The sequence below is a fragment of the Lutra lutra genome, chromosome 4 (genome assembly GCF_902655055.1).
Source record: "Lutra lutra chromosome 4, mLutLut1.2, whole genome shotgun sequence".
In the NCBI taxonomy this organism is placed as follows: Eukaryota; Metazoa; Chordata; class Mammalia; order Carnivora; family Mustelidae; genus Lutra; species Lutra lutra.
Window position 1 is genome coordinate 98,027,181 of NC_062281.1, and position 24,674 is coordinate 98,051,854.

The 24,674-nt window shown below is 50.3% G+C and overlaps 1 protein-coding gene across 2 annotated transcripts in view; it reads right to left on the minus strand.

The window, feature by feature from the left end:
• Positions 1 to 24,674, minus strand: part of VANGL1 (VANGL planar cell polarity protein 1) — a 46,723-nt gene that overhangs the window by 15,322 nt on the left and 6,727 nt on the right. For both annotated transcript variants that reach the window (XM_047725700.1, XM_047725701.1), the window contains exons 2-4: positions 21,684 to 21,889; positions 14,628 to 14,760; positions 10,052 to 10,659 (exon numbers count right to left, since the gene is read on the minus strand). In XM_047725700.1, coding sequence (XP_047581656.1) covers positions 10,052 to 10,659; positions 14,628 to 14,760; positions 21,684 to 21,754 — 812 coding nt within the window. In that variant the 5' untranslated portion in view covers positions 21,755 to 21,889. The remainder of the gene's footprint in view (positions 1 to 10,051; positions 10,660 to 14,627; positions 14,761 to 21,683; positions 21,890 to 24,674) is intronic.

Consider the following 24,674-nt stretch of genomic DNA (forward strand, 5'->3'; position numbering starts at 1 on the left):
CACAGGCCAGTATGAATTAAGAGCTCCAGCTAAATCCCAAGGACCTGGATATAAATGTGAAGAGAACCTTGAGAGGTGTAAGGTCTCATTGGTGTGGTGATCCACCACCCCCACTGGGTTGAGACAGAAGATGTGACCGGGGATGGGGGCTTCAGGGGGAAGATCTGCTGAGGAGGCGAAGTTGAGTTTTCAAGTTAAGTCTTGAATGATGGCCACACCATGTGGACATGGACCATAAAGCCACTTCCAGGCAGAGGAAGCAATGTGGGCAGAAGCAGGCTGGTGTGAAACCATCTTCCTAAATACCTTCAGTAAGAGCAACAGGGCCACATTGTTGAGTCACAATTGTTGAGTCTCACAGCAGCTATAAGAACCTGCTGTAGTGGGTGAAGAGTGTGTCCCCAAATCCACGTGCATACCCACAACTGCAGAACAGGATCTTCACAGATGTGAGTGCGCTAAGCAAAGGTCATGCTGATGTCTACTAAGAAAAGGAGACACAGGCAAGAACGCCATATGGCGACAGAGCACAGATAACAGCAACGTGGCCCCAAAACCAAGGAGCGCCGAGGATGGCCGGCCACCATCAGAAGCTAGAAGGACAAGGCAGGATTCTTCCCTACACGCTCTAGAGGGCACATGGCCCTGCCACTATCGAGATTGTAGACTCCTAGCTTCCAAAACTGAGAGAGAACACTGGTTTTGTTTTTACTTGTTTTAAACATTTATTTGAGAGAGAGAGAGAGAGAGCAATTGAGAGAATAAGTCGGAGAAGGGGCAGAAAGAGAGGCAGGCTCCCCGCTGAGCAGGGAGCCTGACACGGGGCTTGATTCTGGGACTCTGGGATCATGACCCAAGCCTAAAACAGATGTCACCCAGGTGCCTGAGAGACCACTGTTTTAAGCCACCCAGTGTGGGATCCTCTGCTATAGCAGCTTTAGGAAATGAACACATGTGTATTTAGGGCAAGAAGGATGGAGGCAGGTCAAGGGCAAGGAGGCTGAGAGGCTGGCAAAGGAAAGCGGGTGAGGAGGGAGGGCGGGACAGACACAGAATGTGTGGGTGGGAGAGAGGGTGAGCAGGCCGAGAAGACCCAAAGGATGGCAACAGTAAAGGCTGCCTGGTACCAAGGCCTCCCCCTCTCCTACTCTTCAAGGTGTGCCTGCTCCACGGACTGCATTTTAGGCCCGAAGCCAGGGTCTTCGAGAAAACTCTAAAATGTTTCAGCATTTTACAAAAACTCCCAATGCAGGCAAGCCAGCTGATGGACCCAGTTTTATCTGACTGACCTTTCCCTGGAAGAGACAGCAAGACTGCAACATGGATGTGTGAGCTTCACTGGCCCCTAGACGGAGAGATCAAGTGACTTCAGAGTGACCGGGAGTTGGGACAATTTGCAGCAATGTTCATGTGAGTCTCAGAGAAGCGAGTATAATTCACCCCCAAACACTGCTGCCGCCTCTGCTGGGAGCCCAGCACACACATTTTGCATCTCCGGGACCTCCTACCTTTTAATTAAAATGTTTCTCTTGCAACTGCCTTTGGGAATGTGGCTTCCACGAGTCCCACACAGATAACAGGCAATGAGCACCTTGGAACTTGAGGACAGGGAGGGGCAAAAGTGAGGCATGGCTTGTGTCTACTGACAGAGCTGGATTAGATGGCACAAAGATCTGGGAGACTAGATTTTTGGGATTCTGTCACAATAGGCCAAGAGGAACATAAACTGGTACTTGAAATCTTGGGATGTGAGGCAGGCTGACAGAAGACACAGAGCCGGGGCCCTGTCCTGCCAGGATGGCCTGTGGAGGCCCTTCTCTAGGCTGCATGGATTCCCAGGGGGGCCCGACCCAGCTCCGTGGAGTGGTCGCTGCAGTGCAACCTAGTTCTCTGAACCCATATTTACAGGCTGAGAACCTGTATTCACTGGCCCAGGCACTGAATACGGGGCTGCAGACAAGCCCTGCACGGCTTCCCCACGAGTAGAGAGACCAGAAGCTGGGAATATCGGCTCTGACAGCTCAGAGGAGGTAGAGTAACAGGGGTTGGTCACCGTGGAATGGCCTCGAAAGTGCCATCTAGGGAGCCCTAGCGCACCTCCCTCTGCACTTTATTGTCCCTGATGAAGGATAACACTGGAAAATATCCTCTAAGGTCAGTCAGACCACACTGAGAACATGTCCAGAGGAGACCCACTCTGTGTTGCCCGGGGAGTCCGTGAGGCTGAGAAGGAGTAACGGCTACAAGCACTGGCCTGGTCCCTCTGGTTTCAGGGACTAAACAGCAGAAAGCTGTCCCACATGTCATGCTTTCTGGCTGAAATGCCACTATCCATCGGGCAGTTCTGAGTGTGGTGTCCACCCCGAGGCAGCCTCCTTCGAGCAGCTGATCCCATCATGGCCGGCTGTCCACCTGACGGCCTTTGCCACAGCAGAGATGCTGCCAAACGTGAGAAATGCTCCCCGTGAGTGACAGGTTTGGCTATCACCATGGTCCACCTGGAGAGCCCACAGCCACGCTTCCAGGCCAGGGCCCAGACCCCACCGCACAGCCACCTCCCTGCACCGTCCAGCTCGGGCTGCACCTGCCCCGTCTGGGACAGAAATGCAACTTTCTCGATGGTTCCAGTGACTGTGCTGAATCACGCCAGATAAACATCAAAGACAAGTGGCTGCTGAGGGCTCTTGAAGACCGAGATTGAGATAGGAACTCAGGTTCCTCCAGACCCACCCAGGATGCCGGCCTGGCATTCTCTGATCCAGCCTCACATTTCTCACTGGCAGGACTTCTGGTTTTGGAGAGAACCACAGAAGCACGGCATGAAGAGTCTGGAGTCTGAGGGCAGCCAGCCTGGCCAACTGGACCTCTCTTGGCAGGGACTGAGCCAGAAGGGGCACAGAGCAGAGCAGGACAGGGACAGCAGACCCCTGTCCATTGGCATTCTTGAGGATTAGCAGAGCTAGTCACACACTACATCAGATCACACCCATCAGTCCTGGGGGAGACATGCAGGATGCCAGGCCCTGTTTGCAGTGGGAGTCCTGCGGGAAAAGCAACAGCACACTCTCCAGGGTATGGGATCCACGGCCCAGCCACCTGTGGCCCCAGCTCTCTGGCCATCAGTGGCTCCACTCTTCGAGGGGTGGCTCCTCTGGGCCTTGGAGCGAGCCTTCTGGGCAGACAGTGTGCGAGGGAAGCCTTCCCAGCTGTGGCGGCTGCCAGGAGGCAGCTGTGCAAACACACAGGGCTGCAGTGTCCAGCACCTTCTGCTCTCATTACAGACACTTTGAACAGGCCCCTTGTGGCCAAACCACAAACGGCAGCTCTGTGCCCGCCCTCAAGGTTCTCCCACAGCAAAGCTGATCTGAGCAGAAACCTTTCCACTCTACCCTTCTGCTTTTTTTTTTGCCCTTGCGTTTGGAGGGGGTGGGAGTGAAGACCGGCATACATCTTTACTGAAAAGCAGTTAAACAAAACATGCGTTTCTAAAAGTGAAATTGTGTATGAGACCATGATCGTAAGTGACATGAACCCAAACCTCTGGCGGTCATTTAAAAACACTGCCCCACTTCACAGCCGATGGCGCTGGGTCCTCCCCAAACCGTGGCTGCTGGTCGTGAACGTGGGAGGGAGGGCCCACAGCCCAGCGCGACAGTCCGATCTCATTGGTCATCACTGGCTTGGGTGGGTATCACTTGACCCAGAATCAGACATAAGATTTCAAGGGGAGCTGGACCTACCCTGGAATTACTGGATTAACCTTAATCTCCCCTGGAGATGCTCCCTTTCTCACTTCTAACCAGAAAACCGAAGTACATTCAAGAGAAGCGGGGCTCCCACTCAAGCTGGGAGGACACAGGCATGAGCTGGAGAAGGGATAATATGAGCTCCGTTTCATCAGGGTTGAACTGTGCCCACTGATCCCACAGTTTCCTGGGGCTCTGGGGTCAAGGGTCACCAGTGTGTACTGCTCTTGTCTTAGCTGGGGCTGCCATCACAAAATACCACACAGTGAGTGGCTGAAACAACAGAAACTTATTTTCTTCCAGTTCCAGTTCCAGCCTAAAAGTCCAGGATTAAGGTTTCGCTGATTCCATTTCTGGGGAGAGCCCTGTGGCCGGCTTGCAGATGACGACCTTCTTGTGATATCCACACGTGGCTTTTCCTTAGTTCATAGGCAGAAGGAGAGAGGGAGAGAGTAGAGTTTGCACATACTCTCTCCCTCTATCTCATAAGGACACAGATTTTAGCAGATCTATGACCTCACTGAACCATACATAATTACTTCCTCAGATACCCTATCTCCAAACACATGGGGTTTAGAGCTTCAACCTATGGATTTTGGGTGACCACAATTAAGTCTGTAATATTCCATCCCTGATCCCTAAAATTCATGTCCTTCTCCCGTGCAAAATAGACCAATTCCATCCTAATAGCCCCGACAGGTCCTGACTCATTCAGGCACCAGCTCAAAGTGCAAGGTCTCACCTAAGTGCAAGACTCACAGTAAAACCCACACCGAGGTAAGGTCCCTCTCCAGCTGTGAACCTGTGTTACCAGACAACTTATGTGCTTCCAATATAGTCATGAGACAGGCATAGGAGGATAGGCATTCCCATTCCAAAAGGGAGAACCTGGAAGGAAAGGGGTGATGGGTCCCAAATAAGCCCAAAACCTAGCAGGGCCAATCCCATTAGATCTTAAGATCTTGACCTTCAGGATAATCCTCTTTGATTCAATGCTGTGTCCTCGGGGCTCTGGGGGTGGCCCTGTCCAGGCACTCTCAGCAATGGCCACCTGGCCCACCACGGTGGGGGGCCCATCCTACGAAGCCAGTGAGGAAGCACCCTGACCCCTGGGCCTGCGGTGGGAGGGGTGCCCTAATGATCTCTGGATCACCTTTGGGGTCATTCTTCACTTTCCTTGAAGGATACTGCATGTTCGCAGCCTTCCTTCCATCAACCCCCCTCCCCCGCCCCCACCCCCAACCCACCCTTCTGTTTCCTTTAGTCTCAGGTGATGGTGGTGCTGCACTGGTACGATCCCACCTTCCCATCTTTAATCTTGGCTTCTGCTGGAGTGGCAGATTAAATCCTGATTAAATCAAACAGTTGGCGCTGGGCTGGCTCAGGCGGTGGAGTGTGGGACTCTGATCTCTGGGTCATAAGTTCACAAGAGCCCCACGATGGGTGTGGAGATTACTTAAACAAACAAACAAACAAACAACCTTAACAAATAGTCAAACAGCTGTGTGACCACACCCTTGGTGTCCTCTTCAGTACACACTTAATCACTGTTTATACTATGGATAGGCTGAGAATTTTCCAAATCTTCAAGTATGGATTCCTGTTTGCAGAATTCCTTCCGCAACCCATCTTCCTCCTCTCACATTTTATATGAGCAGTGATGGAGGACCCGAGCTGCCATCTTTTATTGGGTGCATCTTCAACACTTGGCTTAGAAATTCCTCAGCTATGGGGCGCCTGGGTGGCTCAATTGGTTAAGCATCCAGCTCTTGATTTCAGCTCAGGTCACAATCTCAGGGTTGTGGGACTGAACCCTGTGATGGGCTCATGCCAGATGTAGAGCCCGTTTAAAATTCTCTCTCTCCCTCTGCCTCCATCTCCAGCCCCGCCCGCATGTGCGCGTGCTCTCTCTCTCTCTAAAAAAATAAACATAAATACCTTAGCCAGATATCCAATTCCATCTGTCACTCACAAATTCTACCTGCCACAGGACACTAGAACACCAACACAGCTCAGCCAAGTTCCTTGCCACTTTATAAAAACAATGGTCTTTTCGCCATTATCCAATGACATGTTTCTCATTTCCACCTATGAGTTGAGGGGGTGGGGGGGGAACCACAACAGTGTCTTTCAACACAGCAATGCTATGATCGTGCATGATCATAAACTTGCATGTTTAAAAGCAATCCAAAAATTTTCTTTTTTTTTTTTTTTTTTTGTAAAGATTTTGTTTATTTGATAGAGATCACAAGTAGGCAGAAAGGCAGGCTGGGGCGGGGGTGAGGGGGTGGGGGGGGAAGCAGGCTCCCTGATGAGCAGAGAACCCCATGTGGGGCTCAATCCTAGGACCCTAAGATCATGACCTGAGCTGAAGGCAGAGGCTTAACCCACGGAGCCACCCAGGCGCCCCCTACTGCTGTGCGGTTTTAAGGTCCTGGTGTCTGCTAACTGAACAAAAGAAGCAACAGGCTAAGGAATGGCTGCAGGGTGCAAGCCAGCCATCTCTAACCCTCTGCGTTCTCCCCTTTTCAACCCTGAAGCTGGGAGTTAAACAGAATCATGTATTTAACAAAAGAGCTAGGGCCCAGCCTGGCCCAAGATACACAACTCAAACATGCTTCTGAGCTCATTCGAGTGTTCTGAAAGCAGTGCTGTGAGCATGTACACAACTATCCCAAGGCACAGGGGAGGGGTGAGACCCCCAGGAAGCACGCAGTCCCCAAACCCACAGCTGGAGCTGTCCTCTTCACAGGGCAGCCGCCCCCTACCACCTGTCCCGCCCTGAAGGGCAGGAGCAGTAAGTAAATGACATGGAGCAACTGAAAAGCCCTCTGTCATCCCCCAGGCACCCGGCAGAGAGGTTAGAAGTATCTTAATCTATTTACAGTATCTCACCTTACAATAACCTTCCATTTTTCTGAAAGTTTTTAAATAAGCCCATAACTCCATTCCTGCCAACAAGCAGGGACTCTGTACCTTTTATGAGAGCTAACAAGAAGTATCTTTCCTTTAAGAAACTGAAGAACAGGCATTCTTTAGACAACCCTCAAAAATAGCTCAGCCGATTCCATCAAATCATCTTTGAGAACACCCCCACAAAAGCACTCGCCATCGCTCCGCACCTAAGGGAAAGCTTTCCATAAAGGGAAGGGGAACGGCTTGCCAGTCAGCTGAGGACGACTTGCTATTCTGATCCCCGGACTCGCTCTTTGTCTCTTCTGATTCCCCCATCCCTCCTGTCTGTTTCCACGCTCTGCAAAAGGGTTCTGAAGTTATATTTCTGGCCTCGTGACTCTTACAGCAGCCACCGCTGGGTTCAGACCAGATTTAGCCCAAGCCACGGCAGGCGGCTGAGCCCACACAGTGCCAGCAGGGACAGATGCCAAGCCCGCTCCAGCTCACACATGCGGAGGGCTCAATTTGAGAGCAAAGGCACCTCTCTGTCCCTGCCCAGCTCTCCACCCCATTAACAGGGTCTCCCTCCATGTGAGGGACCAAAGGGGCCTCCTTGAGGGCAGGGAAAGGAGGAGAACAATGGTTCCTGGAGAGAAGCCAAGAACCTTGACATGTGCCCCCCACCCCCACCCAGGGCTGCCGGAAAAGTGGCACCCGTGGGTCTCCCCAGGGGCTGGGGTTGGTGGCTCCAGTGTTAGCAAGTTAGTGTGAGCAGTTGTTGGTCATGGCGAGGACAGGCATGAAGGGTGTGCAGCAAGCCTGTGGGTCACACGGTGTTGTTGGCCCTGCCCTCCCACCCAGGTGTCCCCCCACCCCCAGCAGCGGCGCCGTGGTGAGGCTCCAGGGCTGCTGCCAAGTTTCTCAGCACAGCACAGGCGTACTGCCCCTGGGCTCTTTGGTTTATCCCCTCCCCACCCCTGCTCCTATCCAATCTTGGAGGGAGGGGCCAAGTGGGAGCTGTGGGGTGGGGGGGTGGGAAGTCAGCCCCATCACTGGGACGACCCAAGGGGAGACAACTCCCTTCGCTTTTCCACCCCACAGGTGGGGTTCGCACCAATGAGGGCGGAAGCCAGCATCTTGGCCACTTACATGAAGAGTCCCAAATATCACTCGTCTCTACTGTAACCAGAGCTAGATTTCTCTCCACCCCCTTCAGCTTGAGCAAAACCTGTCCTGTCCTGGGACAGACCGCTTCCTGCTATCACTGCCTCCTCCTCCCATGTGCCCACCCCTGGTACCTGGGCCTGTGTCGGCAACTGTCCAAACACAGCAGGGCACTGGTCTCTCAACAAGGGACGGTGAACCCCATGAGTTCCAGACAGAGCTCTGAAGGGAGGCAGCATTGTGTCTCAGGTACCCCCAATGCTGGGCTCTGCATGTGGCAGGTTTTTTTGGGTAAGATTTTATTTATTTATTTGTAGAGAGAGAGAGAGCGCGCACGCGTACAAGCAGGGGGAGCAGCCAGCAGAGGGAGAAGCAGGCTTCCCATTGAGCAGGGAACCTGATGTGGGACTTGATCCCAGGATTCTGGGGCCATGACCTGAGCCAAAGGCAGATGCTTATCAACTGAGCCATCCAGGTATCCCTGAGGCTGATTATTAATGCAAGTCTGCTGGTCATTCTCCACTGAAAATGGGGTGGGGGGTAGAGGCAGTTGGAAGAAAGCAGAGATGAATAAGCAGCAGGGACTTCCTCGCCCTCAGTGCCCCACAGGCATCTGCAAAGGACTCAGAGACATACGATTCTGCTGCGCGGGGCATGTGACTCAGACACTGATTCCCTCCAAGGACCGGTCAGGACAGCAGCCGCTTCCAGGGCTAAACCACCCAGTCCTCGGGGGGTACAAGCTAAGCCAGAGGAATGAAAGAGGGTGCATGCCAACACCAAGATGGTTTGGCAGTGTGACCCAACTCCAAACCAGGGCCGGGCCACCTTCCTGTGTCCAGGCCAAAAATATGACAAAGCCCATTGTTCTGATACTCAGTAGGATGCCCTTGCCGGTCCTGGCCGCTCTGCCAGGTACGCAATCAAAGGCCGTAATGGCCACAATTAACTAAGTGCTCACCGTGGGTCAAGAAGGTTACGCACATCGGCGTGTGTCACCGGAGGAGGCAGGAGAGCCCAGCAAGATGGCAAAGTCAGTCATCCCAGGTGATCCACTCACCAGTAACCATGTGAACGCCAACTGTATGCCATGCTCCAGGTCAGGCCCTGGGGATGCAGTGAGAGGGAGACCCAGCCCCTGACCTCAGACCCGGCCTCAATTTGTAGCAGGAAAGAGACAGAAAATTGATCCAATAAACAAAAAGAGAGACTACCTAGAGAAAGCCCTGCCCATGTGCACCAGGAATCCTGAACAATAACAATCCTGATCATAAGATTTGTGCTTATAATAGCAAACAAATAAAATAAAATGGAAATAACATTAATGGCCAAACAAACAGAACAACCCTTTAGAGAAACACAAAGTGAGAAATGCCATTATGGGGTCATTAACTGAAGCCCAGCTTCATGACAACTGGGTAAATCCTAAACGAGGCCTGCCACGTTATTTTCTAAAAATTGTTTAAATCCCCTAATCCCCCATTTCCTCATCTGTAATGTTGGGATGAGTAACACCTAAAGCAAAGGGTTCTATGAAGACTAAACCTGACAGTCTATACAAAGTGCTTACCTTAAGATAAATAAAAATAAATAAAATATGATTATCCCTTTTTTAGTTAACCACAAAATACATGACATGCATAGATTTAAAGTATGACATCTTAATATACTTCTAACTTTATCACGTGTATCCATTTCCAAAACACTCCGTTCTCACAAGTTTGGGGTCTCTCAGCTGCACTTGATTCTTTACCAGGGGTCCCTAGGGTGACCATATAATTTAGTGCCTAAACCGAGACACCTCTAAGAGTGGGGGTGGGGGGAGGATGAACAATCCCAGCAGGACAAGGGTATAAACCAGATGTAGTATTTTGAGCAAACTGGAGGGGCTGGTTACTCTGTCCACTGTTCACAGGCCAATTTCAGGGCCAAGGCCAGCAGCCATCCCAATGCGCCCCCTTCTCCATCACTTTTGGGAGCTGCCAAGTTTGAGAGCTGGCCCAGTAAGACTGCAACCCTGGATGAAGCCAGCAATGGTGTCACCCCACCTGGCAGTCGGGATTGTCAACGGACATGGACAACCACCCCCACTTCCCCCAGTTCCTCCCAAAACCCGAAGAAGGGCCTCAGACCCTGGTCCCCGCCCCCTGGTCCCAGCCCCCAGCAACCGTCCTCACCCTTCTCGTGCTATCTGCCAGCACAATGGCAGTCAGCTGTCCTTTCTGCTCCTCAAACGGGCCCCTTACCTCAGGTGTCCCAGGCTGTAGAAGCGGGACTCGCCATCAGTGGAGCGGACCACCTGCAGTGTGAACATGGGCTGCAGCTGCCGGAGCTCCAGCAGGACGATGGCCAGGTAGTGGATGAAGAGGAGGGCGTCCACCAGGGACACGGCGTACTGCACAATGCCCTGGTAGTTCCGGTCCCGCGAGTCCAGGATGCGGACCCCGTAGAACAGCCAATAGGAAACCACAAACAGGAAGATGAGGACCAAGAGGAGGGCGCGGAGCACAAATACCCGTGGCACATCGGCCCTCTGCTTGCGGAAGAAGAGTGCCCAGGTCCCGATGAGCAGGATGAGGAGCTTGAATGCCACGGAGATGAAGAGTCCCTCGCAGATGGTGCCACAAGGCTCCAGCTCGTCCCTCCACAGGATGGGGGGTAACAGGATGAAGGCGATGGGAGTGAGGAACACTAGAAGTCCCAGGACGGCGGTCACGGTGAGGCCCAGGTAGCGCCTGCAGTCCAGCCCCACGCTGTCCTCCATGTCCTTGCTGATCCTGGCAATGTCCTCCTGCGATATGCTGTGCTCTGAGGTGCCTGTGATGGCCGTCGTCGTCTCTCCCCAGTTGTCATCCTGATGGGGAGAGGACAGGGAGCGTAAAGAGCCACAGGCGAAGGTCACTGGGAAAAGCCACGAAGTCAGCACTCGGACACACAGAGGGCCCGCCTCCCCAAGCTGGCCCACACCCACGGGCAACCCTAGAACATGGAGGCTGAACCCTTCAAATTCAGGAACAGTGAAGCTTGATGGCTTTCGTTGAAGTTTTTCAAGCTGTATGCTATATTTACCCTTTCACACAGAGAAGACACAGTCTAACCTTCTGATGGGTGTGTTGGGGGCTTCAATACGCTCACCTCGATCATCCTGAGTTAGTCACCCCAGGTGATCCACTCACCGGTACCCTTGTGAGCGCCAACCATATGCCATGCTCCAGGCCAGGCACTGGGGATGCAGTGAGAGGGAGACCCAGCCCCTGACCTCAGCCCCCGCCTCAATCTGGGGCGGAAAACAGGAAAATCGTCCAGCAAACACAAAGTAAGACCGTCTAGAGAAAGTCCTGCCCATGTATGCCAGGAGTCCTGAACAAGAATGCTAGAATCTCCTGAGGCTCTGGGTCTGCTGTGAGACTAATATTAGAGGGCTCACCTATGGCGGAAGAAGACTGCGTTCGCTTCTCAGCTCCTGGCTGGGTTAAAAAAGGCTGACAAAGTCCAAGTTCTGGAAGTGGGGCATTACAATACCCTCTAATAGCTCTGAAAAGCTATACGTACGAATCACAGCTGATGGTAGTGTTTTTTGTTTTGTTTTGTTTTGTTTAATAATTATCAGCGTCAAGCACTCCTTGACCATGTTTCTCACTGAGCAAGCTGAGCAAATTCAAGTAGCGCTGGCCAGGACAGCACGAAGATTCCTCCCCAAACACGCGTTCTCGTGACACACGATGTTCTTGTGAACATCGAGGGCATAGAACTCCCAGGCTTACTGCAATGTGTCTTTGACTCTCTTGCTTTCTCTCTTCTTAAACTCAGAGGTATTTTCCAGGAGGACTGATCAGTCCCTTTATTGAACAAGATCCAGGTTCTTAGGATTTCTACACGATTCTGCTATCTTGCTGGCAACCCTGACTCCACTACAAAGCAACAAGAGAGCAAGAAGGCAATGAAAAGCCACACGGGGTCCAAAGAGGTTTTGGCTCAGAGATTTGTGTATATGATTTAACTTAGAAAAAATAGTCCGATGCAGGGGCAAGCCGGGTGAAATTCATGTGGAAGACACCAACTTAGAAAAATCAAGTTTAAGCTGACAGCCGAGTCAGCAAGATAGGGAGGGATCCCATGACCAAACAACCTTCAATCTAGTCATGATCAGAAAAATATGATTTATGAATGTACAGGCTACAGCAAGGAGTGGTGGCAGTGGCAAAGGTCTTGACCTACGAACAAAGAGTTCTTCAACTTGGAAAGTTACAAGTGTCGCATACCGTGAAAGAAAGCACTCTCTAGGACGACAGGCAGAAGCCACCAAGACTCTCACACATGGCTAAGGGAAGAGTAAAATGGTACAATCACTCTTGAAAACAGGTCTGGCAGCGTCCTATAAATTCAACTTATATGCTCAACTGTATGATCCAGCAATTCCACTTCCAGGTTTTTATCCAAAATAAACGTAAACATATGTCTGCAAGAAGACTTGTGTCCGAATGTTCTTAACAACTTTATTCATGATACCCCAAATGGCACCCCTCGGGTATCTATCCTTCAGGAGAATGGGTAATAAATTCCTTCAAGAGAATATTCCTCAGCAAAAATTTAAAAGGGATGAATGGCTAAAACTCACCAAAACATGGATAAGTCTCAAAATCATAAGGCTGAGAAAAGTTCAAAACAATGATCCCAATTAAATTAAGAATATAATTTCATACCAATCATATTAAGAATATGATCCCAATTATATTAAGTTCTAACAAGCAAAACTAATCTACAGTGATAGAGATCAAAACAGGGTTTGTCTTGGAGAGGTGGAGGTGGGGACAGGAAATGACTGGGAAGAACATAAAAGAACTCTGTAGAGAAAAAAAGAAATATATATATATATATATATATACCCACACATACACATATATACATACACACACACATATATATAAATAGTGTGAATTTCATGGGTTTGTTCTGCTGTTTGAACTTCTCAAACTGTACATTTTAGATCTGTTATCTCTGTGTGTAAATTTACTTCAATTTAAAAAAATCATCAATGGGGAGAAAATTGCCACAAATAGTGACAAATCATACTATAAAGTAAATTTCATAATTCATAAAATAATTTACTTTGTAACACTCTGAAAAAGTGAAGGGCAAATACCAGGTTCCATGTTTTGTACTGGGCCTAATATTCAGTTGATCATCAATGTGGAAGTAATTATTACTAGTATTTCATGGTCATTTTGTTGACCAGCGCACTGCCATGATTTAGCTATTCACCCTTCTGTCCACCAGAGTTGCTTACTAAATCCCCTGGATATTTTGAGAATGGATGTACACCTGTGCCTTAAAAATGTAGATGTCTGAAGGGTCCTCTTAAGCTTGGGGTTCTTAGAACAGAAAGGATCTAAGATCCTCTAATCTGATACCCAAGATCTCCACTAAAGAGTCTGAGGCCCACAAAGGTCAGGACGGCCATGGTCACAGAGCTACTGAGAAACAGAGCCTCCAGATGCCCACTGCCATGCTTTTCCCGTCATATCCACTTGGCATAAACACCAACAGCTTCCTGATACAGCTTCCCAGTGAGCTACAAGATGTAGGGAAGCTGCAAAGAAGAGATGCCTCTGGCCCCCAGTACCTCTGAATCCCCATCTAGAAGGAAACTGACCCCCGGAGTGCTTCAAGGTAGTCCGATCTCCAGATCAGCACCAACCATCCAACCATCGCTCTGGCCCTCCCAGCATGCTGGCAGGTAGTACAATGGTAAGGACTAACAATAGGTACTCATCCTGGACAAACTCCACATCCATCCCACAGCTGGGCTTTGGGTCCCAAGAGCACCTTGTGTGCTCTGAGCAATTCCAATTTCATGTGTGTGCATACCTGTGGGTGTGACATACTTCAGTTTATTGGGTGCCACGGCTGGCCACGCATATATTTCCAGAGCTGTGGAAAGTATGCACACACATTTCTGGGGATAGCTCAGGGTTTATTTAGATCAGGTGGGCTGCCAGACAGTTAGGACCCAGCGAGAAGAACCCACACAGCATCTTTTTTTAAAGACAAATACATTGCCAATATTTAAAAAATGGGGTGACTTCACATAAAATCCTAGTTTCCAGCTTTTCTTCAATACCACTAGACCCAGGAGCACTGAATTCCCGCATTCCTGAGCGGTAATAAGAGTCCAGAGCTGGGGAGCTGCCATTCCTCCCACAGAGAAGACATGTTCTCTAGTTTGCCACAGACCTCATCACTCCATGCCATGGACCCCAACAACAGCATGCCACATAGGTTGCTGCTCACCCCCGTGCTTGGCTGATAGTTTCTGGCCCCTTCTCTGGGATGCAGGGCCCATTTCATTCATCCAGTTTTCCTGTCAGGCAGCTCAGTGTACAGCCCCCCAACTGACTTTGTATACCTTGTAGCAGTCAGTCTGGGCTCTCTTAACCTCTTGTTCCCCACAGTACTCAGGGCTTCTGGAAAGAGTTTCCACCCCTGGCCTACTGTTCCACTTTGGAACGCGTCCCTAGAGACGACAGCCTGCAACTTTCCCTTTCTCTGCCCTGTCATCAGCCTGGCAGGCTTCTTTCAACACCTTTCAAAGCAGGCCAACCAATCACACTTCAGAAGAATCCCCCAGGTAGCCAATGAATGGCAGGACAGGCTGTCCTTAGACCAACAAGAAACCACGAGACATAGATAAACTCATTACCATGCTAGAAAAATAAAGATAAAAACCCAAGAGAACCTACTGCAACAAGACTTAGGAAAACATTTACTGAAAAGAGTCTTGATCAAGGGGCAGTGTGCTCACACACCGCCTTTGATCCTTACCTGAACTTCCTCTGTCCGAGTTGAATCGTTGGCCAACAGGGGCTCTCCGGTGGGAGCTTGAATGGTGACAGATTTTTCTGACCCTCTGCCATCTTTATTCCGGGGTGATTTGTGTCTCTCTCTATTTCTCTCCCTAAAAAAAAAAAAAGGGAGGTTATCAGCCAGGACATTTATACTGTATGAATCACCTCTCATCGAATTTACATTTCATTGTGAGTTTAGGAAAATTCTACACACACACACACACACACACACACACACACACACACACACACACACAGAGCCAACACCCACCCAAGCCTCCCCCTGCAAGGAGTAAGCTAATTTTTACTCCCTATTTAGTATTTTCTGTCATTCTAAGATCCAAAACAAAGACTGTCACTCCTCCCTCAACAGTGGAGTTGAAAATAGATTTTTTCAAAGCCTAAAATTGTGGTTTTAGAATTTCTGTAGCTGAGGCACATTTTACTGTAAAATTACTGACTTGATTTGGTTCTAATTTGCCTAAATTCATTTTCTAAGGCTTTCTTGTGGGGACAACACTGCAAAATATTTACACTTTGGTCTGTCCAAAAAAATCTGGGACACGCTGTCACCCTACACCTTTGGACAAGTTGAGAATAAAGGAAATCCTAAACCAGTACAAAGAAGCATTTACTTCTCATTCCTACAAATTCAAACTGAAAGTCATTCCCATAGGTTCTGGCTGAATTCAAAGGCATCCAGAGGAACAATAAAAGCCAGGACAAACGACACCAAGAGGTGCGTATGGGCATGTGTGTGTATTTTCAGGCTTCCTAAGGAAAGCGGGCTGCTGCCTCATTTTACCCCAGATAAACTTCCTGGGTGGTCTTCCAGGGTAACTATGAGAGCACCCTGCCTCAGGTCAATCTTGAAATTATGAAAGGAAATCAATCGCTGTGCAAAGCTCTAAAGTCACAACCTGGTCACTAACCACCTATGGAAACTGGCACTCCTGTCCCCAACTATGACAGTCAGTCCAGAAGCCCCCACAGAAGGAGCCTGTCCATCAGGGCCTCCTGTCTTAGAGGCCACCTTGACATCCCTTCAAACACCTGCTCTCATTCCCAAGGTCCCCCCAGGCAGGACAGAGCACTGCACACACAGGCTTTGGGGACAACAGTCAGATCTCAGTCATGCTCCTAAGTGACCTTGCACAAGTTACTCAACTTCTGAAAACCTCAGTTTCCTCTCTGTGAAATGGGGACAATGATAATACCGCATAGGTAATGTATGCAGAGATCAGTACAGGGGCCTCAGAGGAGATGTGGAAGAAACTATTAACACGTGGTCCGACTCCTTCCCCTCCACAGTGTGTGTCCTAATAACCTGCTACTTGCCAACAAAATCCCATGCAGACTTCCTGCAGCCAAACTCTGACCTTCTCAGCACCTCTCTAGGATAAGCATTGGTTAGTTCCTTCAAAGAGCAGGGAGGCGTCCTCGGCCCCAGAAACTCTCAGTTGAGAGCATCTCTAATTGCTAGAGCTTAACTTACCATCCTGATCTACTGTTATATTAGAGTCTAGAAACGCATGTGTTCTGATCAACTTGGGTGTTTCAGTTTAACCAGGTAACTAGGGGGACAGCAGAAAATCAGTTAACCTAGAGATGTATCTATCAATGCCGATCATTCCACTCCCTGCTCCAATTTAGAGAGTGCTTTCCTAGGTGCTCTATGATATTAATTTCACCCCATCCTAATCCTAACAATGACTGTATGAAGCCAGTAGACGTGTCCCCATTTCAGAGATGGAAAAAACCGAGGCTCACGGAGGATAACTGACTTGCCAAAGTCGTAGTAAGTGGCAGGATGTGTCCCAGGTCTGCTCCCACCACGCTGATTCACACCCGCTATGGCTGCACTGATCTGAAGAACGACTGAAGATCTGGTAGCATGAACATTCCTATTGCTCGTCTGGGCACCCTCTACTTGAACCGCTGAGCTCTAAGATCCTCCTGTGGAGCTACTGCTGGCAGGCACAAATGCCCTATGACCTTGGGCAGCACAACGCGATGAGCCCAACGCTCTGAGTTGCCAAAGACAATCACTTCAAAAGGCCCGAGTGTGAGAAACAATAAACCATTTGGGAGAGCCTTCCCAGGCACCTGGGCACTCTTCGGGGTGACCTGTATGGGTGGAGTCTAGAATCCCTGCTTCCCAGGGCCTCCATTGGCCGACCTAGGAGTCTCCTCTTCTATCTTGTGTTTCCATCACCAAGTCAGGTCTATCTAGCCAACCCCATCTATCTATGCACTACTCCCATGGGTCAAATCCTGTGACAGCACAAATTCCACTGGACACCAAAATTCTTTCACTGAATGCCAAGCGGTGGAGCCTGAACCCGGCCAAGGCAGAAAGCAGGTCAGGGACACACCCAGGACTGGAAACTGCCTTCCCAGGGCCAGCCATCACTCTGACCCCTGGCCCACCCCAGCTGGCTCTTAAAGGGCCCAACAGCATCCAAAGGAGAAGGCCCAGCCTGAACCATTCCCTTGGTGACATCTGGTAAACCGGATAGGAACCTATCATTCAATAATTCCAGGAAGGTTCTCTCATCCCCCAGAGCCAGAAACCTGAAACCAGTGCTTCTCACACCTGAGTGTGCAGAGACACCACCTGGAGTGGGCATTTGAGTGCACATTCACTGGCCCCACCCCTAGGGAATTCTGGAAGAGAAACAACAGGAATGACATTTTCACCAGCACCCCAGGTGATCAGGATGCAGGGCGTCCAGGAAATTTTCCCCAGGGCTCTTCCACCCGAATGCTCCTGGGGAGAGGGGTGTGGGAGTGAGTGCTCGGAAGTCCGGCTGTCTGTGAAGTGCCTGTATGCAGCAGGGGCTCAGTAACGGGCCCATTATGCACAGCCCTACGATGTCAAGGTAGAGAGTAGCTTCCTTATTAAAGCGGCATTCAGAGGAGGAGGCTGGAGGGAAGGCTCAGGCCAGCATGCAGGACTCAGCATCAGTCTTGTGCCGGTTCCCACTGCCAAGGGACCAAGACGGGCCATGCAGCTTTTACAAAAATCACTGGTCATGAACTACTGCTCCAGGAAGGTGTCCAAGCCGGTTCTAAATAGAGAAGTCCAACAAAAACACTGCCATCCAGTGCTGTCCAGGGTGCCAAGCTCAGAGCGCAGGACGGCTGCTTCACTGCACGAGGAGCCCACGTGTTCATCTCAATACTCCCAACGCTGGGACTCCAAGCAAGGGCCAAGTGCACTCTGGGAGAGGGCTTTGCGGTGGTGAAGACAATCCGTTCATGGGGTCTCAGAGTGAAAACAGGAGACGGGGCAGAGCATGGCGGGGGCAGTGGGTACGGCTATCAAACCACAAAACGGCTGTTAGGAACCCAGGCGAACCAGGGAGGGTTTCCAGATGTGCCTGAGTAGTAGGGATCACCTCGTGCCTTTGCTGGGCAGGTGCGTCAGCTGCGGGAATCACTGTATCTCAGCATCGGTCTCCAGGCAACATCTACCAGTAAGGGTACAGCGCATCTGTGCTCGAGTGTGTGCAGGCCAGAGGGTGGAAGAGCAAGCAACGGCACGCAGGAGGCCCGGGCAGGTGTCCGTACCTGCCGTGCGTATGTGCATAAACCAATCTACTTAGATGATTCCAGAGCGGGGCCGTTGGGGGCAGCTGTAAACGCCCCCGGTTCCAGCCAGAACCCCCATCAGTTCCTCTTCCCTTCCCACTACAGTCGGCATTTCCTGGGAAAGACGATTTAGCTCTGTGCTCTGTTTCTGTCGTTGGTCTCTTTCTATTTGGGGAAAGCCAGCCCTACCAGTCACTCCGCCCTTTCCTTCTCCATCACAACCCACTACCTGCCCTTGCTTGGCTGACAGTGGGGCTGTCTGGCTGCTTCCGCTGGCTCAGCAACGGACTCGGGTGGGAGGGCTGGGCACAGCGCAAACCAACTCTGAGGTGGCCTGGGAACAAAAGCGCCGATTTCCTCCCCATCCTGGCCATCCTCTCCTGGACAGTGCATTTCAGCACATTCGTCACATGAGTTTCCTGCCCCACCCCCATTCCCCCTCTAGCTGCTCCCCATCTAGCACAGCCTGGGGAGGAGCCGGGCTCCCAAAGGGCCAACAAGTCAGGCCGGAAACCTGCCAAGAGTACCTGCTAGGCTCGTAAGGTCAGGCAAACAGCACTGCCTTTCCGCACCTCCCATGTTATCGCCTGCTAAACGGGGGTACCTCCTCCCATGGCTCTAGGACAGCCATGAGGATGGGGGACAGGAGCTGAGGATCCTCACAGGTGCCCACCAAGTGTTCCTTAGCATCGCTGGCCGCTGTGGTATGTGACGCAGGAAACTGCTACTCCAGGCTCAAAAGGTAAGACAAGGTCAGCTGAAGTCGGCACCATTTTCCCAGCAAGTTGACTAATTGGACACCCTCTGGAGAGAGCAGACATCACAAAACCAGCCTGCTGACCTCTTTGTTGGAAAAGAGTCAGGTGTCATCTGTTTGGAACCCAGCCAGCCCCCCACAGATGATCACGGTGTCACTGGGCATATCAAGTTTAGTGCACTTCATTATTCCTTTCTGGGTGAGAGGCCTAATACAATTACCCCAAAGCAAGGTCCCTCCCCTTTCTTCCTTTTCCATTCAAATTCCTGACAAATCCCTGAGCAGAACAGCCTTCACGGGGACCCTCCTGGGGGATACCATACCCTTGGCAGGCGCTAGGGCCTGCTTACACACTGGTGAGGGGTAATCTTATGGCTTAATATTCTTTATGCCCAACACAGTACTCCTGGGCCCACACCATCTACAGACTACAAGCTTTGCCCCGTAGTTAGCTACTGCGCCTTACAGGACCCTCAGGGAATTCACCACATGTGGGTGCTGCTTTTTCCTCAAGAACCCATGGAATCTCTGATGGCCATCCCCTCCACCCAGAGCTTTTCTAAATAGGCATTCAGCAGCACTCCTTGATTACTTTATTCAAAGGCTCAGCTTGTACTCTCATTTGCCAAGTACTTTCCACATGGGTCCAAGGGAGGCATTAAGAGTTTGGCATGCCGTTTTAATTGGAAGTTATTATCTCTTAACGTCACCACAAGAGCACTGCTGACCCAATTTCTGGGGGCCCCAAGGGGCCTGAGAAAAGACTGGAGCACAGCCTGGGGCCCACACATAGGACAGTTGGGACCCATGTGTAGGCAGAGGAGATCCAAGATGGTTCCTTCTCAGAGTCGAGTAAAACGTCGTCCCCCATTCATCCCCAAGCACGAGTGGCACCCCAAATTCCTATTTCTGTCACTGCCGTGTGGAAAAGAGAAGCTTGGTATGCTGACAAAGGAATGGCTTTCTCCAGTTGGATGTTTCCAAACAGCTGTTTCTGGGGTTTTAGGATGAATCTGATGTTTTACTCGCTGGTTGAAACTGGTGATGAATCTTTGATCCCCAGAGGCGTTCTGACTTTCCAGAGATCTGGGCTCTGCCGTGTCACCTGAGGCCTCCCTCAGCAGACTTCCATTCAGCATGCTGCCAGAAAGACTGACCCAGGCTCCAGGAAGAGCTCTTTCACACCCTTTTCCACATTTTTATGACTTTAAGACCAACAGGTGAAAATTTAGAAAATAATGAAGGCTTAAAAAAACAAAAACACAAAAACACAAAACCCACCCATAATTTTAATAATCCCTATATTCAGAGACCAGACAGGCATGGCCAATAATGTTACCATTCATCCTCTCATAAAAATACATAACTATTATAAAGCACCAAGTTTTGATTCTTGTTTTTTATATCATGGCCTCATAAACATGATTCCTCAGGTCATTAAACAATCTGTGAACATTGTTGTTTCTCATTCTTTCACTCCATTCAGATTTTTAAACACAAGACACACACACCCTTGTAGAAGACTGAACGGGTACCGAAAGATAAAGCAAAAACAAAATTCCCATCAGACACCATCTTGTGTTCGGCCCCTTTCCTGCGGTGATCCACTGTGGGCAGCTCAGAGAATATCCTTCCAGACCTCTGGCTGCCTGTGTACACGCAGACAGGCTCACAAATAAATAAGTCTATTAGGTCGACATATCTTATCGCTGCATTACAAAACAAAGTCCCACTCTGCATTTGGCTGCTTTTGTGAGGAACTGCTTGGTCAGGGAAACACCGTTCCCAGTCCTCACGGGGCTGTGACTGCAGCTGGGCCTTTGGGCAGTGGCCAGTTGGGACCTTTGAGCGTGATGCTGAAATGCCACGGCTGTTAACAGCATTCATACAGTCACTGGTTAGTGACCTCCCACTGTGGGCCGTGTTAAATGCTTTACATGCACAATCATACGGAATTCTCTCAACAGCCCCGTGAGTGGCTGGACCCATGTCACAGATGAGGAGTCTAAGAAAGAGGTGGGACTACCACTTCACCAACTGTTTTCTCAGCCTCTCCATCCACTCGTTCCCTTGTTCCTTTACTCACCAATCAGTCTCCAGGTCTGTAATACTGCAGGCGCTATGAACACCAGCGAAGACCTGCGCGGGAGGGAGGCTGGCCCCCATCACCCTGCATGGCGGGTTTTCATTAGGCTTGTTTACTGGGAAAACTCATCAAGAGAGAAATACGGCACTAGGCCAATCCCACCACCTAGTGTATAAACCTCACTGCAAATGCCTAAAGGGCAATGAGTCAGCGACTTTAGGTAAAAAGCAACAAATCAACACTTTTTTTTAAAACTTTCATTTATAATCTTGGTAAAGCTTTGGGAGACCTGTTGTCTGTGAGAAGTATTTAGAAATGAAAACCATTTCCACTGCAGGGAGAAACTTTAATTTAAAATCAATTGTGAGAAATTAAGGTCATCAACCGTAATGGCAGCTATAAAATGTAAATTGGTGGTACAGTTACTTCCAGCACATGTTAAATGCTCTTAAAGCCCGCCTTCTCGTGGGCCGCTGGACTGACCCTCCAGCAACAACAGCCCCGCAACCTGGCTTTACCACTTGGAAAGTGAGTCTAGAAGGCTGGACTGACCTGCGAGTTTCCAGGAAATGCGGAACAATCTAGAGCTTACATACCCTTGTCTGTGAGATTTCTTCGAATGACTGGAATAGTAAGAATATCCAGAATATGTGGATTCGGTATCCATAGCAATGGGGAGCTTGCTCTTGAGAAAGGAGCAGCAGCAGTGTTTCTCCTCTGAGGTAGAGAATTTCACCAACTAGACTCTGAAAGCTGCAAAGGGTCTGGAGATCCAGGAGCCGCTCTTCGACAGGAACAAATTCTAGGAAAAGCAGGGAGGAAAAAAAGATAATCAACTTCCAAAGGCAACCTAAAGATTCTGGAAGGTGAATGACAGCAGCCACCTCCCCTCTGGGTCTTTGTTGGAGAACAAGCAAGCAGGGAAGGAGCGTCTGAACACTAAGTGCTTCCCCTAGGGGTCCCGGAGGAAGACAGGTAGGGACTAGGCAGGCCAGCCCTCTAGCACAGCAGCCGGCCTAACAGACATGGGAGAGACCTGGTCCCCCGCCATTTCCTGGACACAGCCTCACGCAACCTCGCCCGGGTTCAGGCTGGAGGAAGTGGCTTCCCACAGCCTAGACAGGGCCCAGTCCCCACTGCCAGTTTGCTGGTTATAAGAACAATACGCAGGAAAGCGGCTTTTAAGGGATTTTGCTCATAGTTTCCAAAAAACAATTAAAAAATTCTCTATCTCTTTAAACCAGGGATCCAAAGACCAGAGAATTTATCTTAGAGAACTGATTTTTTTCAAAGAAAAACTATTACCACGTTGTTTACAGCAGGAGAAAGCATGAAATAAGCGAAATGCCCCCAAAGCGCTGGAATAAGTAAGGAAAACACGGTTTCTCCACCCAGACAGATATCACATAGCTGTTTAAAATAATCACGAAGAATGGGAAGTTTTACAACATAATGGTAAATTTAAAGACCAGACTACAGGATCATGGATACACCCTGAGCCTGCTGTTACAGTTAAAATCATATAGCAGGCTTAAGTAAACACAGCGATTAAGAGGGAACATCAGAAAATGAAGGAAAGCAGGTGACTTATTAGTTGCAGGCTCCAGGGTCTTTGCCCCATGTTTCCATTAGCTATTGCTTTGCAATAAAAATACACTGGAAACACTTCCAAGTACATTCCTGAGGCCTGAGTGCTAAAAACCCTTTACTTCTAAAGGCCTGAGAAGCACAAGTTTGTCTCTCCCAGCATCCCGCACCCCAGTGCTGGTCTCCGCCCCTCAAGGCTTCTCCTTCCAGTGCCCCCGCCCTCCCCTGGGAGCTGAAAGTGCAAACAGAGCCAGTGACTTAAGTGTGAAGGGAGAACAAAGGAGCTGCAAATGCCACAGCCTTACCCCTACTGGGAAGGGGCCAAGGCACCCCCCCAGTACCCCTCCCAAGCACCCCACCCCCAGCAACCTGCAGGTCCAGAGCCAACCTCCTGGTCACTGCCACACACCAACACAGCTCCCAGTCTCAAATACCACCTAAGAGGGCTTTGCCCTTAGCGTTCATTCTGCCTGGAAGTGAGATGCATTCACTTCCAGGCGCTGTGACCAAGGGGCTAGCCTCCCTTGTCCTGGGTCTCGTGACTCATGGTTTCCCACCTCCTCTGCCATCAAGAGCCCCAGGCAAGCAGTGGGTTCTAGTCAGAGCTCTTCCCTGTCTGATAGAACCCGGGAGAAGCCACTTGCCTTCTTCAGCCTCATCTGTCAAACTGGGATAAATCACAGGGTTGAGGGGTACCAGGGTGGCTCAGTCAGTTAAGCAGCTGCCTCTGGCTTAGGTCATGATCCCAGAGTCCCAGGATGGAGTCCCGCCTCTGGCTCCCTGCTCAGTGGGGAGTCTTCTCCCTTTGCCTGACACTCTGCCTACTTGTGCTCTCTCTCTGTCAAAAAAGTAAATTAAAAAATCTTAAAAAAAAAAATCACAGGGTTGATCCGAGAAAGGAAACACATACAGACAGGATCAGGGGCTGGGTTCTGATGCCTGGCTTTCCCCACATATTGGTTCCATAACCTCAGTCAAATTACTTGAGCTCTGAGAACCCGCACTGCTGAGTATGAGTACCAGGGCTGCTGGGAGAAACAAGGGGGCTCCAGCTGCAAGTGGGCCCAGCACAGGCGGCAGGGGCAGCAGGTAAGTGAGAGTTGGGGCTATAAGACTCCCCTTCAGGCTCTGAAAACTCATGTCCTTCCTTGTCTTTCTCAGCAAGAGAAAACCCTGGACAGGAGCAGGGCAAAGCCAGTGCCCAGCTCACCCCGCCACTGGCAGCCCATCTCCAGACGGCATCTCAGCCCCCGGGGGTTGGTAACCAGCTGTGCACTCAGCAAGGCAGTTTCCCACCCATAAAATGCAAATGAGGTCCCTAGTCTGTGGGCTGACTGTGAAAACGTAGTGGCATTTTTTTCAGAATGTGAGTTTTGCTTCTGGACCACCTCCACTTCCTTAGAAGACAGCAAGAGACAATCACAATCACCCTCTTTGCTCCCAACTCTGCCTCCCACCGTTTTCCACCAGCAATTTCAGGGAGCTGCCAGCACCCTCGGTTCTCATCTCTCTGCTCTGGGGTCTGCTGCTTGTTCATCTGCTTTGTACCTGGCTGACACCTACACCAAGAGGTGAGCCAAATCCCCAGGCCTGCCCAGCAGGAGCCTCTTTCCCTCAAGGCCCTTGGCCCGGGGCTCTCCGGTCACCCCCCTTCTTATCCCCACTTCCAGCTAATTCTGGCTCAATGCTGCTGGGGTGTCTCAGAGGCAGATGACCCAGGTCCTACAGACCTGGGCTGGTGCTACTCATGCTTCCTGATGGGAGACATCGCGGGAGCCACTGTTGCCCCACCCCCCATAAAATGAGGCCATTTTACACGAGCTCTTCCTAGGTCCCTGAGAGCAATAAACCAAGCTCCCAATGTAAGGCTCATGGTAACCCAGGCTCCATTCCCCTTCCCCCTCTGCAAGAGGACATCATTCCAAGTCCTCATTAAAATCTCTGGCCATCCATTAAGACAACTCCAGGCACATCCCTCAAAGGCAATCATGGGCTTCCAA